Below are 19,981 nucleotides of genomic sequence, written 5' to 3'. Positions count from 1 at the left end.
GTATCTCTGTAGTCGGGAGAAATTACGTTACAAATTTTGGGGGGCTTTTTTCCCTTTTACCTCTTGTGAAAATGTAAAGTATAGGGCAACATCAGCATGTTAGTGTAAAAAATAAAAAATGTTTACACTAACATTCTGGTGTAGACCCCAACATTTCCTTTTCATGAAGGGTTAAAGAAGAAAAAGCCCCCCAAACCTTGTAACGCAATTTCTCCCGAGTACGGCGATACCCCATATGTCGCCCTAAACTGTTGCCTTGAAATACGACAGGGCTCCAAAGTGAGAGCGCCATGTGCATTTGAGGCCTAAATTAGGGATTTGCATAGGGGTGGACATAGGGGTATTCTACGCCAGTGATTCCCAAACAGGGTGCCTCCAGCTGTTGCAAAACTCCCAGCATGCCTGGACAGTCAACGGCTGTCCGACAATACTGGGAGTTGTTGTTTTTCAACAGCTGGAGGCTCTGCTTTGGAAACAGTGGTGTACCGGACGTTCTTATTGGGGGAGGGGGGCTGTGTAAGGGTATGTGTATATGTAGTGTTTTTAACTTTTTATTTTATTTTGTGTTAGTGTAGTGTAGTGTTTTTAGGGTACAGTCACATGGGCAGGGGATTACAGCGAGTTTCCCAGCGCAAAATTTGCTGCATCTCAAGATGCGAGAAACCCACTGTAAAAGCCTCGCCCATGTGAATGTACCCTGTACATTCACAGGGGGGGGGGGGGGGGGGTGCACCAGCTGTTGCAAAACCACAACTCCCAGCATGCATGGTCTGTTAGTGCATGCTGGGAGTCATAGTTTTGCAACAGCTGGAGGCACACAGGTTAGGGAACACTGAGTTAGAAACAGACAATGTTTCCCAACCAGTGTGTCTCCAGTTGTTGCAAAACTACAACTCCCAGCATGCCCAGACAGCTGAAGGGCATGCTGGGAGTTGTAGTTCGGCAACATCTGAAGGGCCAGATGTTGCTGAACTAAAACTCCCAGCATGCCTGGACAGTCAGTGCATGCTGGGAGTTGTAGTTTTGCAACAGCTGGAAGAGCACAGATTGGAGACCATTATACAATGGTCTCCAAACTGAGGCCCTCCAGATGTTGCAAAACTACAACTCCCAGCATGCCCAGACAGCCAAAGCCTGTCTAGGCATGCTGGGAGTTGTAGTTTTCAGACTCCTAGAAGCAGCAGTGAAGATCTTCACTGCTGCCTCTGAGGACCACATACTTACCCGTCGCTGCTCGTCCACGTGGCCGGTCCCGCGCTGCTCCTCGGTCCCGCCGCTGGATCAGGTAAGTCCGCCGGTCCCCTCCTGTTCCCCCCCGTGTGCCGCAGGTCCCCGCGAGCCCCCGCAGCCTTCGTCCCCCGTTCTGCCCGACTTCCAGGGGCGGGCAGTGCGGGGGATCTGAACTTTCACCCCAGATCACTGTGATTGGTCCACAGGGACCAATCACAGTGATCGCTGACCAGGACCATCAATTGATGGTCCTGGGGGTGAAGCAGAAGTTGTCCCCTGCTGGAAACAGCGGGACTTCTGCCAGTTAACCCGTGCGATGCTGCGCATCGCCGGGTTAACTGCATGTCATTTATAAACGCCGGGATGCGCGAACGCACTGCACAACCCGGCGTTTATATATGACATTCTGCGGGAAGGGGTTAAAGTAATTATTGTACTAGCAGACCAGAGAAGTAGTTTGCCCATAACACTGATCAGTGCTATGCTTATGTATAGAAGATTGCATTAAATATTCCCCTGTGTGTGTGTGTAGGGGGGGGGGGGGGGTAAAACAGTTACAAAAAAAAAAAATGAAAGTGATTAATCTCCTCCCCCAATAAGAAAATGCAATCCCCCTCTTTTCTTATTTTAAAAAACAATATGTAAAAAAATATTTGGCCATGTGGGGAAATTTCTGAAGATTGCCGAACGGATCTCCCATAGAGCTTTATGGAGGGGGCATGGCAGCCTCAACTTCGGGCGGGGGTCGTGATGGGCTCCTCTGCTGGAGAACTGGGGCTCTGTTCAGGAGATCTCCTGCCAGGAGACCAAAGTCTGTGCTTTTGAGCAGACAGAATGCAATCTGGACCAGAAGGGAGACCCCTAGGGGCCAGATTTAGAAGGCCATAAAAAATATATATATATATTTTTTTTTACAGAGAGTAAATTACAAATTTTATTTATTTTACCTGCTGTTTCATATGAAAAAAAAAAAACTATTTTAATGAAAGTGCCTATTTTACCTCTTAAGGACCAATGACGTTCCACAACGTCATGGCGTTTTCCGGTCCCTGCCGCTCGCCGGGCAGAGATCGGAAGCGGATGACTGCTGAAATCCTTCAGCAGGCATCCAGGGCAAACGCCGAGGGGGGCCATGTCTGCCCCCCATGTCGGAGATCGCCGCAAATCGCAAGGGAAATCGCCCTTGCGATCTGCGGCGATACCGGGCTGATCGGGTCTCTGAGACCCGACCGCCGGTAATTTTGCATGTCACAGACAGCCAGGACCATGCTGGAGGCTAGGAGCGAGGTGGCAAGCGACCAATCGCAGGGGGGGGGGGGCGGGCGGTTACTTCCTCCCGCCTTGCCCAGCCCCTGGAAGTCCGGAGAGGACGGGAGGAAGACCGGAGGACGCGGCGGGGGACGGGGGAGTACCCCGGTACTTACCTCGTCCATGAAGACCCAGATCCTGGCGATGAAAACGGCGGCGACAGGTGAGTTCCTCTTCAGCCGCGGTTGGGCCCTTTACAGCAATGCACGTCGCCGTAAAGCGACATGCATTGCTGTATTGGGACCCTGTATACTACAACTCCCAGCATGCCCAGACAGCCCTTGGCGTCTGGGCATGCTGGGAGTTGCAGTTTCGCAACATCTGGAGGTCCGCAGTTTTGGGACCACTGTGCCCTTCCAGATGTTGCAAAACTACACATCCTCAGCATGCCCTTACTGTCCAGGCATGCTGGGAGTTGTAGTTTTGCAACATCTGGAAGGGCACAGATTGGGAACCACTGTATTAGTGGTCTGCAAACTGTAGTCCTCCAGATGTTGCAAAACTACAACTCCAAGCATGCTGGGAGTTGTAGTTCAGCAACATCTGGCTCTAAAGATGTTGCCGAACTACTACTTCCAGCATGCCTGAGAATGTTTGGGAGTTGTGGTTTTGCAACAATTGGAGGCACACTGGTTGAGAAACATTGTCTGTTTCCTAACTCAGTGTTTCCTAACCCGTGTGCCTCCAGCTGTTGCAAAACTATAACTACCAGCATGCACTGATAGACTGTGCATGCTGGGAGTTGTAGTTTTGCAACAGCTGGAGGTCCCCCCCCCCCTGTGAATGTACAGGGTACATTCATATGGGCAGGGGGCTTACAGTGAATATCAGGCTGCAAGTTTGCGATGCAGCAAATTTTGCGCGGCAGCTCAAACTCGCAGCGGGAGACTCGCTGTAAACCCCCCGCCCATGTAACTGTACCCTAAAAACACTACACTAACAAAAAATAAAATGTAAAAAACACTACATATACACATACCCCTACACAGCCCCCCTCCCCAATAAAAATGAAAAACGTCTGGTACGCCACTGTTTTCAAAATGAAGCCTCCAGCTGTTGCAAAACAACAACTCCCAGTATTGCCGGACAGCCGTTGACTGTCCAGGCATGCTGGGAGTTTTGCAACAGCTGGAGGCACCCTGTTTGGGAATCACTGTCGTAGAATACCCCTATGCAAATCCCTAATTCAGGCCTCAAATGCACATGGCGCTCTCATTTCGGAGCCCTGTCGTATTTCAAGGCAACAGTTTAGGGTCACATATGGGGTATCGCCGTACTCGGGAGAAATTGCCTAACAAATTTTGGGGGGCTTTTTCACCTTTCACCCCTTATGAAAAGGTGAAGTTGGGGTCTACACCAGCATGTTAGTGTATTAAAAATTAATTTTTTACACTAACATGCTGGTGTTGCCCTATACTTTTCATTTTGACAAGAGGTAAAAGGGGAAAAAAGCCCCCCAAAATTTGTAATGCAATTTCTCCCGACTACGGAGATACCCCATATGTGGGCGCAAAGTGCTCTGGGGGCGCACAACAAGGCCCAGAAGGGAGAGTGCACCATGTACATTTGAGGTGATTTGCACAGGGGTGGCTGATTGTTACAGCGGTTTTGAGAAACGCAAAAAAACCAAAACCCCACATGTGACCCCATTTCAGAAACTACACCCCTCATGGAATGTAATGAGGGGGTGCAGTGAGAATTTACACCCCACTGGTGTCTGACAGATCTTTGGAACAGTGGGCTGTGCAAATTAAAAATTTTGTACAGCCCACCGTTCCAAAGATCTGACAGACACCAATGGGGAGTAAATGCTCACTGTATCCCTTGTTACGTTCCTCAAGGGGTCTAGTTTCCAAAATGGTATGCCATGTGGGGGTTATTTTGCTGTCCTGGCACCATAGGGGCTTCCTAAATGCGACATGCCCCCCGAGCAAAATTTGCTCTCAAAAAGCCAAATATGACTCCTTCTCTTCTGAGCATTGTAGTTCGCCCGTAGTGCACGTCAGGTCAACTTATGGGGTACCTCCATACTCAGAAGAGATGGGGTTACAAATTTTAGGGGGTATTTTCTGCTATTAACCCTTGCAAAAATCTTAAATTTGGGGGGGAAACACACATTTTTGTGATTTTTTTTTTTTTTTTTACGTATGCAAAAGTCGTTACACCCCTGTGGAGTATTAAGGCTCACTTTATTCCTTGTTACGTTCCTCAAGGGGTCTAGTTTCCAAATTGGTATGCCATGTGGGTATTTTTTGCTGTCCTGGCACCATAGGGGCTTCCTAAATGCGACATGCCCCCGAGCAAAATTTCCTCTCAAAAAGCCAAATATGACTCCTTCTCTTCTGAGCATTGTAGTTCGCCCGTAGTGCACTTCAGGTCAACATATGGGGTACCTCCATACTCAGAAGAGATGGGGTTACAAATTTTGGGGGGTATTTTCTGCTATTAACCCTTGCAAAAGTGTGAAATTTGGGGGGAAACACACATTTTAGTTAATTTTTTTTACATATGCAAAAATCGTGAAACACCTGTGGGGTATTAAGGCTCACTTTATTCCTTGTTACATTTCTCAAGGGGTCTAGTTTCCAAAATGGTATGCCATGTGTTTTTTTTTCCTGTTCTGGCACCATAGGGGCTTCCTAAATGCAACATGCCCCCCAAAAACCATTTCAGAAAAACTTACTCTCCAAAATCCCCTTGTCGCTCCTTCGCTTCTGAGCCCTCTACTGCGCCTGCCGAACACTTTACATAGACATATGAGGTATGTGCTTACTCGAGAGAAATTGGGCTACAAATATAAGTATACATTTTCTCCTTTTACCCCTTGTAAAAATAAAAAAATTGGGTCTACAAGAACATGCGAGTGTAAAAAATGAAGATTGTGAATTTTCTCCTTCACTTTGCTGCTATTCCTGTGAAACACCTAAAGGGTTAAAATGCTGACTGAATGTCATTTTGAATACTTTGGAGGGTGCAGTTTTTATAATGGGGTATTTCTAAGATGAAGACCCTTCAAATCCACTTCAAACCTGAACTGGTCTCTGAAAAATTGTGATTTTGGAAATTTTGTGAAAAATTGGAAAATTGCTGCTGAACTTTGAAGCCCTCTGGTGTCTTCCAAAAGTAAAAACACGTCAATTTTATGATGCAAACATAAAGGGGACATATTGTATATGTGAATAAAAAAAAAATTATTTGGAATATCCATTTTCCTTACAAGCAGAGAGCTTCAAAGTTTTTCTATTTTTTCATAAAATTTTGCAATTTTTCACTAAGAAACGATGCAAGTATCGACAAAATTTTACCAATAACATAAAGTAGAATATGTCACGAAAAACTATCTTGGAATCAGAATGATGGGTAAAAGCATTCCAGAGTTATTAATGTTTAAAGTGACAGTGGGCAGATGTGCAAAAAACGCTCTGGTCCTAAGGTGTAAAATGGCCTGGTCCTTAAGGGGTTAAGTAGCACAGTAATAGAAAAGCGTGTAAAGAAGGGTATCATTTTACTCATATTGACCCACTTATATTGACCTTCAACTCATATTGAGAACATGTCAGTTTTATTGTAAAGTGCACTGCTTAAAAACAACCCCCCCCCCTTCAAAGATGCAAAATTGTGTTTTATTTTTTTCATTTCACATTATAAATATAATTTTACAGTAAAATGAAATGTGGCATTACAAAGTACAATTGTTTGTGCAAAAAAACAAGCCCTCGTATGGGTCTGAGAATGGAAAAATAAGAGCTATGGGGGCGATTTATCAAAACCTGTGCAAAGGAAAAGTTGCCCATAGCAACCAGTCAGTTTGTTCCTTTCATTATGCAGAGGCCTTGTTACAAATGAAAGAAGTGAGCTGATTGGTTGCTATGGGCAATTGGGCAACAACTTTTCCTCTGGACAGGTTTTGATAAATCTCCCCCCTATGTCTCTTAGAAGGCGAGGAGAAAAAACACAAAACATAGCTGCTGTATGCTCCAGAGGAAGTTGTATAGTTCTTTCCAGTCTGACCACAGTGCTCTCTGCTGACACCTCTGTCCATGTCTGGAAATGACAAGAAGAGAAGAAGCAAATCCCCATAGCAAACCTCTCCTGCTCTGGACAGTCCCTGACATGGACAGAGGTGTCAGCAGAGAGCACTGTGGTTAGACTGAAAAGAAATACAAAAAAGAGAAGGACTTCCTGTGGAGCATACAGCAGCTGATAAGTACCTGAAGGGTTACGATTTTTAAATAGAAGTAATTTACAAATCTGTTTAACTTTGTGGCACTAGTTGATATGAAAACATTTTTCCACCTGAGAACCCATTTAAAGGGGTATTCCAGGAAAAAACTTTTTTATATATCAACTGGCTCCAGAAAGTTAAACGGATTTGTAAATTACTTCTATTAAAAAAGTCTTAATCCTTCCAGTAGTTATCACTGCTGAAATTAAGTTGTTCTTTTCTGTCTGACAACAGTGCTCTCTGCTTACAACTCTGCTTGTCTCAGGGACAAGAGTCCCATTGATTTCATTGGGATTCTGCTGCACTGTTCACACTGCAGAACTTCTGATTCTGGCGTCCACTGAAAGAATAGAGATGTCTATTACTTTTGTGGATTCCCCAAGGAAATGTATTGACGGCGCATTGATAAAATGTGCAGAATGTCTGCACGTGTTTTTCGTGCGGACATTCCGCACATTTTCTGCCGTTTGAACCTGGCCTAAGTCTGCCACAGTAGAGGTAAATCTTTCATATCTTCACTAAATCAGCTACTTCTTTCTTCAGGGCTGACAGCAGCTTCTTCAATAGAGACTGATTTAGTGTATAACCCTAACAGAAAAGAGCTGGATTATTGCTGCTGAGACAGTAAGTACAATCTCTTTTATACTCTAATAATAACATAGCAATGATATACTGTACTTACTTTTAGGGAAACCTTGTATGTAATTTTAGTTGATGCTAATGTTTTTGTCTACCACTTGTATATCATAAATTGGCCAGACTTTTTTTTTTTAACTGAATTTTCCAACAACTTTCATTGACCTTAATGTATCTTTAAAACATATTTAAGCTATGATTTATAGGTACAGTCAAAATGATAAGTGACCATATATGATGATGCCAAGACTATTCCCTTAACTGGGAGCCTTAAACATTTGCATGTGTGGGCTCTTGTTATTATAAATGGCACTTAATCATCCTGCTGGCCCACTGTATACACTGTAGAAAGGTCTGACCATAAATATTTTCTAAAAATTGCACTAGTTTGTGTCCTGCTCATTGTTGTTATTTTACTTGCTTGATTTTATTCTCAGACACCATTGTAAACTTCTTGGTGTGGAATGGCAGTGTACAGTTTCCCTGTGATCACTTATAAGGTACATGGAATCAAGTGTCTGAACAGCCACACCCTGCAACATTTGCTTATCTCTCCCACCTTGTCAAATAGCTTTTTCTGGCCTGTGTGTGCGGCTGCTATTGGTGGGCGAGAAAACTGAAAGCAGCCAAAGTAGGGAAGTTACACAATTTGTGTAGCTCCCTCTGAGCTACTCTGTTTACTTTACTCCGGAAGTAAGGATAAGTATAAGTTCTTCCTTTCTGCATACTGTATTTCCCATCACTTTTTAATCCATTCCTGCATTTGGATTAAAAACTGCAGTGTCAGTTATCAAAAAAACTTCTCTGTGTGACCAGTCTAACCATAAATCCCAGTGATAACTTCACTCACATGCTGTGATGTTGGCCCTAGTGTGTTTGTCTGTGGTAGGAAATGAATACTTACTAAGGACAGTAATTGATATGAGTGATGACCGTCTCAGAGATGCAGAATATGTTGACACTATTTATGCAACATAACCAAGTAGTGTGTGGTCAGATCTATTGTCAGCAGCATAACCAACTATGTTAGGAGTTGCACATAATCAGAAATAGTAAATGGTACGTCCCATTTACTCCAGAATGATAATATAAAGCCAACAGCGCGCTGTGCAAAAAACAAGCCCTCTCACACCTCCATATATGGAACGAAAATAACTGAAATGACTACAAAGTAATTTCACCATTTTGTGGAGCCCATATTCTAGAGATAAATTGGTTTCTCAGGTCATTGGCTCACTAATTTTCGTTATTATTGTAAAAAAATGTATTAACCCTTTGGGGACCACGGGCGTATGGGTAAGCTTTTGCGCCCTGGTACTTAAGGGCCAAGGGTGTACCTGTATGCCCGTGGGAATTTCGATCCCCGCCGCTAGCCGGATGGGGATCGGAATGGGATGCCTGCTGAAATCATTCAGCAGGGGGGGAGGGGTCCTGAGATCAATTCAGATCGGCGATTCGGGGCTGATCGGGTCTCTGATGACCCGATAGCCCGGAAAATAGGGATGATCAGTAGCCCAGAAAATAGGGATGGTCAGATGATCCTGAAGGATAGGAGCGAGGTGGCAGGGTGCCACCTCCTCCTATCCCCTGCGATTGGCCGATCAGGACTGACATTCTTCATCAATGAAAACCTCAAGGCCACTGGATATGTGAAATTGCTACATGATGATGCATTTCCCTCTTTATGCAGTGAAGCTGGCACGTTCCCTGAGTTTTTCCAGCAAGATTGTGCACCACCACATTATGGGTGTCAGGTCCGAGCATTCCTAGATGAACAGTTTCCTGGAAAGTGGATTGGTCATCGTGGGCCAGTTGAATGGCCCCCAAGGTCTCCCGATCTGACCCCCTTTGACTTTTATCTTTGGGGTCATCTGAAGGCAATTGCCTATGCTGTGAAGATACGAGATGTGCAGCACCTGAAACTATGGATACTGGAAGCCTGTGCTAGCATTTCTCCTGCGGTGTTGCTATCAGTGTGTGAAGAGTGGGAGAAGAGGGTTGCATTGACAATCCAACACAATGGGCAGCACATTGAACACATGGTCAGAAACTTGTAAATAACTCATGAAAGAATAAAGTTACGTTAAAACCAAGCACATCATTGTTTTTCTTGTGAAATTCTCAATAAGTTTGATGTGTCACATGACCCTCTTCTTATTGAAAAAACAAAAGTTGGATTCAAAATGGCTGACTTCAAAATGGCCACCATGGTCACCACCCATCTTGAAAAGTTTCCCCCCTCACATATAATAATGTGCCACAAACAGGAAGTTAATATCACCAACCATTCCCATTTTATTAAGGTGTATCCATATAAATGGCCCACCCTGTAGAGTGACTGCAAAATGAGTACAAAAGAGCTTACTAGCAACGGCTAGCAGCATAGTCTGTCCACTACTGCTCTATTAGTGCCCATGGTGCTGCTTCTTAGGATGTGAAAAATAATGAAAAATGCCATATACAAGTCAAATACTGGTATATATTGGTTAGAAATAGTACTACTCCACGAAATTGTGCAGTCACAAGATTAAGTATAGACATTGTGGGACATATTCAAAGACTTGTGTATGTAGTGCAGTTTTATTAACGCCATAAACATTGTTATTTGTGCCAGATTTTCAAAACTGTTGTCTAAACTTTTGAAAATCTGGTGCTCTTTTGTCCCACCCAAAACCACTAATAAACACACCTTTTCACTAGTTAAACACCATTCACAGCTGTGAAGTAAAAGAAGATGGCAGAACCATTACAGAGCCCCAAGGTCCAGATTTCTGTTACCTCAGTGACGTCATGGCTGCCTGGTTGGCACTCTGCCCGGCTCATCAATGTTCATGGCCTCCCTGTGCCAGTAGTGTGAAACTTAGAACGAGCAGGCAGAGGGAAGCTATGAATATTGATGAGCTGGGCGGAGCGCCAACCCAGCAGCGATGATGTCATCTTGCCCGGGAAATCCAGCAGAGGGCTGCTTATGTCTCAAGCTGCTCATTAGCATACAGAAAAAAAAGAGCGTATAACAGCAAATGGAGCCACCGATCCCTACAGGGTAAGTATCATTTTGATGAAATATTATATTTAATTTTGATCAGTGTCACCCGCACTACAAGCCTGTATAACACTTATGACAGATTCCAAGTCAGAGGTGCAAGGGGCAGCCATAGATGGCCTGTGCCTCTTGATAAAACTGGCAATTTTAAATCTAGCAGGATATCTGACTGCTGGTTCACTAAACCCAATACACAGGATTATAGTGCAAGTGAGTATAGTGCACATGAGTAAAACGATGTACAGTATTATTCACTCTTATAGCTTTGTTGACTGGAAAAAAAACACCTTGTATTTGTAAATGACAATAAACAAATTGCAAAAATTGCATAGGCATTAAAGGGGTACTTCACTTAATAAAACCCATCCCCTATCCAAGGGGGATAAGTGTCTGATCTCAACGGGTCCCAGAATTTGAACTTTGGAAATTCATCAGTGTGCATGGTGCAGCAGAATCTAATTTAAGACCATGGCTATGGCATCAGAATGTCTGAGCGTAATTTCTAAGCAGAATTACGCTATCCAAAAGGATAGGTACCAAGTGTCTGATTGGGGGGTGGGGGGGGGGGGGTCAGGTTTGACCGCTGGGACATGTTAATTTATCTGCTACCATATGCATTGCCGTTGATGGATACAGCGCATGTCCAAGCACTGACTTAATCAGTCAGCGCTGCTGTGCACAGAGTGTCCGCCCAGAATTTTTCTTTGCAGACATTCTGTTGTGTCAAATCATGGAGCAAAATGCACGTGTGAATGTACTCTTATGGTATGAGTTTTATTAGCATATTTAAGAGTTTGAAAAATGCTCGGGCCTTTCACTTAAAGGTATGGTAACACTATTATAACTCGAGTTACCTACCATTCATTTCAATGGGTCCACCAAAAGTGTGCAGTAGTGACAGATTTGCAGATTGCCTGCAGACCCCTTGAAGTGAATGGTAGTGTAACTTCAGCAGCAGATATCTTGCGGGTAACTTGTGATGGTACCCTGAAGCTAGACTGAAATGTATAATTATGGTGGTTGTGCACTGTAAGATGTAATGCCCTAAAATAGCTAGCAATGCATTTTTAGATGATCTGTTAGTCCCTAAATTTTGTTACATTCATGTGAATAACAGGTCAATGACCAATAATAATTTCATTTATATAGTCACTCAAATAGTGCACATGCGTTGTGAATTCACAGCAATATACATTACCAAATATTTAGTCCACCTATCTCATTGGCAGATACAGTGAAAAAGCTGTTAAAAGTTGAAAAATGTATTTTATTTTCATTTTATTGTTCTGAATTGAAGAAATAGATGTAGTGGATTCAGTGGTTTAATCCACCAAACTTGCTCCTCTGCCAGCTGTGTAAAAAAAAAGTTTCCTTTTTCAACAATAATATTAACATTACTGTTGCTTTTTCTTATGCTTGTTCTTGCTCTTTCTTTTTTTCCTCATCTTGTTTTTGGTTTTATTCTGCAATTGTCTCCATTTTTTTTTCACACATTTCTTCTCAACTTTTGAATTGCTCCCATTTCTAAAACAGATATCATAATGTAAATGTATATCCCTTTTTATCATGTTTAAAACTACGTTTATTTGGGTGGGTTACCCATCCGTGCGAACATACACTTAAAAAAAAAAAAAAAAAAAAAAAAAAAGCAGTTAAATAGATTCCATGTTAACATATAAATGACAGGCCCTGAAGTATGGAAATAGGTTAACTCTTAGAGGACATGCAACATACATGTTTGTCGCTGTGCCCAGCAGTCAAATGCCCCATGATCTAAACCTTATCCTCCATACTTTGGATAGGGGATAAGTTTTTACCCATGATACTTCTCCTTTAAGATGGCCGCTGGAGCTCTTCCTTCTAGCACAGATGTAGATCCCAGATAATGCTGATCAGATGCCAATGCATCCAAAGATTGCAATAAATAGTTATTTGTGGGGACTTAAACTGTGTAAAAAAAAAATGTATTAAAAGTGAATTCTCCCAATAAAAAATGAAATCCCCTTCTTACCAATTTTACAAAGCAAAATGTAAAATAAAAATTAATCTAAACATACTAATTTTGTTAAAAAAGTTTGAGTATAATGATAAAAAAGCATGTAAAAATGGGTATTGTTTTAATCATATTGACCCACAGAATAGAGAATACATGTCTGTCTTAACCGTAAAATGTACAACATAAAAACAAACTCTCCAAAAATGTCAAAATTGCAGTTTTCTTTTTAATTTCCCCACATAAATAAATTTTTTTTCCTTGCGTCATATATTTTATGGTAAAATAAGAGTGTAATTAAAAAGTACAATTGGTTGTGTTGTGCAAAAAACAAGCCCTCCTATGGGCATGTACATGGAAAAGTAAAAAAGTTATGTCTCCTTGAATGTGAGAAGGAAAAATGAAAATGTGTCCTCTAGGGGTTAATGGATCCCTCGGGAAGTTCTTTTGACCTTTACATTACGTTTATTATGGACTTCTTCTTTTGCTGCTGAGTTCCCTTAAAGGAGGTGGTTAACCCCTTAAGGACGCAGGACGTAAATGTACGTCCTGGTGAGGTGGTACTTAACGCACCAGGACGTACATTTACGTCCTAAGCATAACCGCGGGCATCGGAGTGATGCCCGTGTCATGCGCGGCTGATCCCGGCTGCTAATCGCGATCTCGCGGGCGTCCGCCATTAACCCCTCAGGTGCCGGGATCAATACAGATCCCGGCATCTGCGGCGGTTCGCGATTTAAATGAATGATCGGATCGCCCGCAGCGCTGCTGCGGGGATCCGATCATTCATAACGCCGCACGGAGGTCCCCTCTCCTTCCTCCATGCGGCTCCCGGTGTCTCCTGCTCTGGTCTGTGATCGAGCAGACCAGAGCAGGAGATGACCGATAATACTGATCTGTTCTATGTCCTATACATAGAACAGATCAGTATTAGCAATCATGGTATTGCTATGAATAGTCCCCTATGGGGACTATTCAAGTGTAAAAAAAAATGTAAAAAAATGTAAAAGTAAAAGTTAAAAAAAAGTGAAAAATCCCGTCCCCCAATAAAAAAGTAAAACGTCCGTTTTTTCCTATTTTACCCCAAAAAGCGTAAAAAACATTTTTTATAGACATATTTGGTATCGCCGCATGCGTAAATGTCCGAACTATTAAAATAAAATGTTAATGATCCTGTACGGTGAACGGCGTGAACGAAAAAAAATAAAAAAAAGTCCAAAATTCCTACTTTTTTAATACATTTTATTAAAAAAAAAATTATAAAAAATGTATTAAAAGTTTTTTATATGCAAATGTGGTATCAAAAAAAAGTACAGATCATGGCGCAAAAAATGAGCCCCCATACCGCCACTTATACGGAAAAATAAAAAAGTTAGAGGTCATCAAAATAAAGGGATTATACTAATTTGGTTAAAAAGTTTGTGATTTTTTTTAAGCGCAACAATAATATAAAAGTATATAATAATGGGTATCATTTTAATCGTATTGACCCTCAGAATAAAGAACACATGTCACTTTTACCATAAATTGTACGGCGTGAAAACAAAACCTTCCAAAATTAGCAAAATTGCGTTTTTCGTTTTAATTTCCCCACAAAAATAGTGTTTTTTGGTTGCGCCATACATTTTATGATATAATGAGTGATGTCATTACAAAGGACAACTGGTCGCGCAAAAAACAAGCCCTCATACTAGTCTGTGGATGAAAATATAAAAGAGTTATGATTTTTAGAAGGCGAGGAGGAAAAAATGAAAACGTAAAAATTAAATTGTCTGAGTCCTTAAGGCCAAAATGGGCTGAGTCCTTAAGGGGTTAAAGGAGTACTCCACTGGAATTTTTTTTTATTTAAATCAACTGGTGCCAGAAAGTTAAATGGGCACTGTCATGAAGTAAAAAAATTGATATGTTGTAGTACTTAAGTACTACAATATATCTCTAATATTCTTTAATTAAAAAAAGTGATTTTAAACAAGTTTAAATCACTTTTAAATTCGGCTACTAGGAGTCGCCCTCCTAGTGGCCGAATGCATTCGGCAGTGACGTCACTACTGAATTTCGACTCATTTAAGCCTGGCAATGAGTCGAAATTCAGGCACTGCGGTGCTCACTCCCGCCTGTCAATCAAACAGGCGAGAGCGAGCACGCTGATGGCTGGGGCTGCGCGCATTGGCCAGCTCTGGCCTCGCGCACGGCCCCGCCCGCCCCCGTTACCCTGCCCCTGTGCCCACTAGTGTCAAATGTGCCCCCAGCGAGCGCGATCGCTACCATCACCGCTAGCAGGGTCCCTGTGCCCACTAGCGGTGTCACAAGAATGCAGAGCGCGACCGTGTTCCCCGTCCCTTTCAGCTCTCAGGGTATGGGAATAGATTTAAAAGACTCGCACGCGGATAACTTAGTACTGCGCAGGCGCAGCACTACGCAAATAGCGTAGGGCTAACGTAGGCAGCGCTAGGAGCCTGGCATTAGCCCTACGCTATTTGCGTAGTACTGCGCATGCACAGTACTACGTTAGCTGCGCACGAGGCTTCTAAATCTGTTTTCGAACCCTGAGAGCTGACAGGGACGGGGAACAGAGCCGCGCTCGGCATTCTTGTGACACCGCTAGTGGGCACAGGGACCCCGCTAGCGGTGATGGTAGCGCTCGCGGGGGGCATATTTGACACCGCTAGTGGGCACAGGGACCCCGCTAGCGGTGATGGTAGCGATCGTGCTCGCGGGAGGCATTCTTGTGACACTATGACAGTAGACAATAGGATGCCTCCAGCTGTTTCACAACTACAATTCTCAGCATGGCCTGACAGCTAATAGCTGTACAGAGACGAGGCCACGCACCCCCCATGACAGTGACCCAGTGGCTGACACTAGTACGAGTGGCAATGCCACTCGTAATAGGAGTCCGGCCCCCCAGACAAGTGCACCCGAGCCCCCTTCCAATGACCCTGTCTGGAGCCCCCAGAGGGTTATCAGCCACGGATTCCTGAGTATGTTGGCCTGGTCAATCACTTGGTGGAGCAAACAAACTTGTATGCCCAGCAGTTCATTGCCCATCACCCAGATTCGTTTTTGGCCAGGTCCAATGAATGGTACGCCATTGATGTAACGGAAATTAGATCATTTTGGGGCCTCTCGCTGGATATGGGCCTGGTCAAAAAACCAAGTGCTCATCATTACTGGAGCGGGGACGTTCTCTATCAGACCCCGCTTTACAGTATGGCGATGACACGGAAGCGATTCGAGGCCATTCGGAAATGCCTGCATTACGCAGATAATGCGGCATGTCCGCCCCGAGGTGATCCCGCCCATGACCGGCTTTACAAAGTGAGGCCGGTCATCGATCACTTTGGGGCCAAATTTTTGAAGGCCTACGTACCGCTCAGGGACCTCTCAGTAGATGAGTCTCTCATCAGTTTTCAGGGGAGACTCATCTTCCGCCAGTATATAACCTCGAAGCGGGCACGGTATGGCGTGAAACTCTACAAACTTTGCGAGAGTACCTCCGGGTACACAAGTTTAGAGTATATGAGGGACGAGATTCCCGTATTGAACCCCCAGAATGTCCCCCCACTCTGGGTGTTAGCGGGAAACTTGTTTGGGACCTTGAGCACCCATTGCTGGATAAGGGCTTCCACGTGTACGTGGATAACTTTTATACCAGCATCCCTCTGTTCAAATCCCTTTCCGCCAGATCCACGTCCGCTTGTGGGACCGTGCGGAAGAACCAGAGAGGCCTCCCTCATAATTTGGTCCAGATGCCTATCCCCAAGGGTGAGTCCCGTGACCTCACCCATGATAACCTGTTGTTGGTGAAATATAAGGATAAGAGGGATGTCCTTATGCTCACCACAATTCATGGGAATGGAAGCACCCCTGTCCCTGTGCGAGGTACCGTGGGACTGGTCCTCAAGCCCGATTGTATTCTAGACTACAATCAGTATATGGGGGGAGCTGATCTCTCAGATCAAGTCCTCAAGCCATATAACGCCATGTGGAAAACACGGGCATGGTACAAAAAAGTTGCGGTCTACTTGGTACAGGTTGCCATGTACAACGCTTTTGTACTATCCCAGTACGCTGGCAACACAGGGACATTCCTCCAGTACCAAGAAGAAGTCCTAAGGTTTCTGATCTTTGCTGACCGGGAAAGATCAGGCCGGACTTCCCAAGGGTCTGGAGTTATAGGCGTTATATAGCAGAAAAGATGCAGAGTGTGTTACAGGAAGGGGATGCGGGAGGACTCCAGGTCTCAATGTGACACTTGCCCAGATAATCCGGGCCTCTGCATGGAGCCCTAAATTTTCCCTTTTTATTTGAATTTTCCATAATTTGACCAATGTACCAAGTCCAGAGTACATTCCAAAATATAACCCCCATAAATCACTAAATTGCCCAAAACAAACTTAAAAAAAAAAAAAAACCTGCTAAGATCTCTGGGGGTGTTTTTAAAAAAATAGGTCATAGGTCACTGAGTCACTATCATCGGGTACTTTTTTATGTTGCCTCAAATGCGCAGCGCTCTCTCTCCACCTGAGCGGGTGCGCATTTGAGGCAACAGGTTAGGGACGGCCACACAGATCACATTCCCAGAATGATGATTCAGAGCATAGGGTTTGGGGCGGGCATATTTTTTTTGTTTTGGCTATGCTCTGGGTCATCATTCTGGGAACATATCCTGTTTTATTATGTTTTATAATTTTCTGGCCCACTGTACCCCATATTACGGGCCTCTGTACCCCACCTGTCTACCCCAGTTACGGCCCGTTGTCCCCCATAGTGTTCCCCTATTTTAGGGCTCAGTGCTCCCCCCCCATTAACGCTCCTTGAGGGGGGGTCCCACATCCTGGCTCCATATCAAGCTCAATGTCCCTGACTGCGCTCCCACTCGAGCAAGACCTGCTGCGCACCCGCCAAGCCTAAATCATCAAAAAATAAGGTATGTCCTTACTCCAAAGAAATGTATTTACAAATTGTTGGGTGTCTTTTCTGCTATTAACCCCTGTAAAAATGTAAAATTTGGGGGGAAACACACATTTTAGTGACATTTTTTTTTTCTTTTACATATGCAAAAGTTGTGAAACCCCTGTGGGTATTAAGGCTTACTTTACCCCTTGTTACATTCCTCAAGGGGTCTAGTTTCCAAAATGGCATGCCATGTGGGGGGTATTTTGCTGTCCTGGCACCATAGGGGCTTCATAAGTGTCTCCCCCATTTCAGCAAAGTTTGCAAATGTGACTCCTTCTCTTCTGAGCATTGTAGTTCGCCCGTAGTGCACTTGACGTCCACTTATGGGGTACCTCCATACGCAGAAGAGATGGGGTTACAAATTTTGGGGGGTCTTTTCTACTATTAACCCTTGCAAAAATGTGAAATTTGTGAGGAAACCCACATTTTAGTGAAAAAAAATATATATATATTTTTTTACATATGCAAAAGTCGTGAAATCCCTGTGGGGTATTAAGGTTCACTTTACCCCTTGTTACGTTCCCCAAGGGGTCTAGTTTCCAAAATATAATGCCATGTGGTTTTTTTTTTTGCTGGCCTGGCACCATAGGGGCTTAATAAATGTGCATGCCCCCAGAGCAAAATTTGCTTCCAAAAAGCCAAATGTGACTACTCCTCTTCTGAGACCTGTAGTGCGCCAGCAGAGCCTTTTTCACCCCCACATGGGGTGTTTTCTGAATCGGGAGAAATTGGGCTTCAAATTTTGGGGGGTATTTTCTGCTTTAACCCTTTGTAAAAATGTAAAATTTTTGTGAAAACAAGCATTTTAGGTAATTTTATTTAATTTTTTTACATATGCAGAAGTCGGGAAACCCCTGTGGGGTATTAAGGTTCACTTTACCCCTTGTTACATTCCCCAAGGGGTCTAGTTTCCAAAATATAATGCCACATGTTTTTTTTTTTTTCTGTCCTGGCACCCTAGGGGCTTCCTAAAGGTGACATGTCCTCCAAAAACCATTTCAGAAAAATGTTCTCTCCAAAATCCCCTTGTCGCTCCTTCCCTTCTGAGCCCTCTACTGCGTCCACTGAACACTTTACATAGACATATGAGGTATGTGCTTACTCGAGAGAAATTGGGCTACAAATACCAGTAAAAATTGCAAAATTCTAAAATTGGGTCTACAAGAACATGCGAGTGTAAAAAATGAAGATTTGGAATTTTCTCCTTCACTTTGCTGCTATTCCTGTGAAACACCTAAAGGGTTAAAACACTTACTGAATGTCATTTTGAATACTGGGGGGGGTAGTTTTTATAATGGGGTCATTTATGGGGTAATTCTAATATGAAGACCCTTCAAATCCACTTCAAAACTGAACTGGTCACTGAAAAATAGGGAGTTTGATAATTTTGTGCAGAATTTGAAAATTGCTGCTGAACTTTGAAGCCCTGTGGTGTCTTCCAAAAGTAAAATCCCATCAATTTTATGATGCAAACATAAAGTAGACATATTGTATATGTGATCCAAAAAAAAAAATGTATTTTGAATATCCATTTTCCTTACAAGCAGAGAGCTTCAAAGTTAGAAAAATGCAAAATTTTCATTTTTTTTCATCAAATTTTGGGATTTTTCACCATGAAAGGATGCAAGTTTACCACTATGTTAAAGTAGAATATGTCACCGAAAAACAATTTCGGAATCAGAATGGTAACTAAAAGCATTCCAGAGTTATTAATATTTAAAGTGACAGTGGTCAGATGTTCAAAAAATGGCCGGGTCCTAAGGTGTAAAATGGCTGGGTCCTTAAGAGGTTAAAGAAAATGTGACTACTCGAGGCCATATTTTTATTTTCTATTTCTCCAAGGTCCAGAACTAAAGCTCACATGCCCTTTTTCGGCAGTTTATGGCAGTGGGCAAGGTTCAGCATAAGAACTGTGAACAGTCTACAGCTTCATAGCCCCATATGCAGCAAACTGTGATGCACTGTGGGGGAGAGTTATCAAAACTTGTGTAGAGGAAAAATAGTGCTTATGGCAACCAATCAGATTGCTTCTTTCATTTTTAAAAAGGCCTTAAAAAGGAAAAAAAGGGCAATCAGAAAAGTTATTGGCAACTGCTCCACTCTATCTATACACAGGTTTTGATAAATCACCTCCTTATGTGTTCATTTTCAGCAATTTGTTACAAAATAGGAGAGATTTATCAAAACGTGTTTACAGGAAAAGTTGTCCATTTACACATAGCAACCCATCAGATGGCATTTTTCATTTTTAAAAGGGCTTGTCAAAAATTAAAGAGGTAGTCTGATTGGTTGCTATGGGAAACTGGTCAACTTTTCCTCTACACAAGTTTTGATAAATCTCTCTTAGGCTGGGTTCACACCACATTTTGTTAAATACGGTTCCCGTATACGGCTGGGAGGAGGGGGTGGGGCTTAATCACGGCGCCCACACTCAGCCGTATTCGGGAAACGTATTTAATGTATGTCTATGAGCCCACCGGAGTGAACCGCAGCCTCCGGTCGGCTTAGTTTTCGGCCGTATGCGGTTTCCCGACCGCAGGCAAAAACTTGGTCGACAGCGTTTTTGCCTACGGTCGGGAAACCACAT

At 43.3% G+C, this 19,981-nt stretch overlaps 2 protein-coding genes across 6 annotated transcripts in view; one reads left to right on the top strand and one right to left on the bottom strand.

The window, feature by feature from the left end:
- Positions 1–19,981, top strand: part of RASSF4 (Ras association domain family member 4) — a 227,586-nt gene that overhangs the window by 26,751 nt on the left and 180,854 nt on the right. For 4 of the 5 annotated variants that reach the window (XR_008846489.1, XM_056531234.1, XM_056531233.1 and 1 more), the window contains one exon: positions 7,307–7,387. The gene's annotated coding sequence lies outside the window, so the exon portion shown is untranslated. Of the gene's footprint in view, positions 1–7,306; positions 7,388–10,281; positions 10,443–19,981 lie in introns of those variants that run through there. The other variant, XM_056531236.1, reaches the window with a different exon arrangement.
- Positions 11,670–19,981, bottom strand: part of LOC130282707 (growth-regulated alpha protein-like) — a 34,417-nt gene continuing 26,105 nt past the window's right edge. The window contains exon 4 of the mRNA XM_056531238.1: positions 11,670–11,966. Coding sequence (XP_056387213.1) covers positions 11,837–11,966 — 130 coding nt within the window. The 3' untranslated portion in view covers positions 11,670–11,836. The remainder of the gene's footprint in view (positions 11,967–19,981) is intronic.

The sequence above is a fragment of the Hyla sarda genome, chromosome 7 (assembly GCF_029499605.1).
Source record: "Hyla sarda isolate aHylSar1 chromosome 7, aHylSar1.hap1, whole genome shotgun sequence".
NCBI classification, from domain to species: Eukaryota; Metazoa; Chordata; class Amphibia; order Anura; family Hylidae; genus Hyla; species Hyla sarda.
This window is presented reverse-complemented; position numbering and strand designations above follow the sequence as displayed.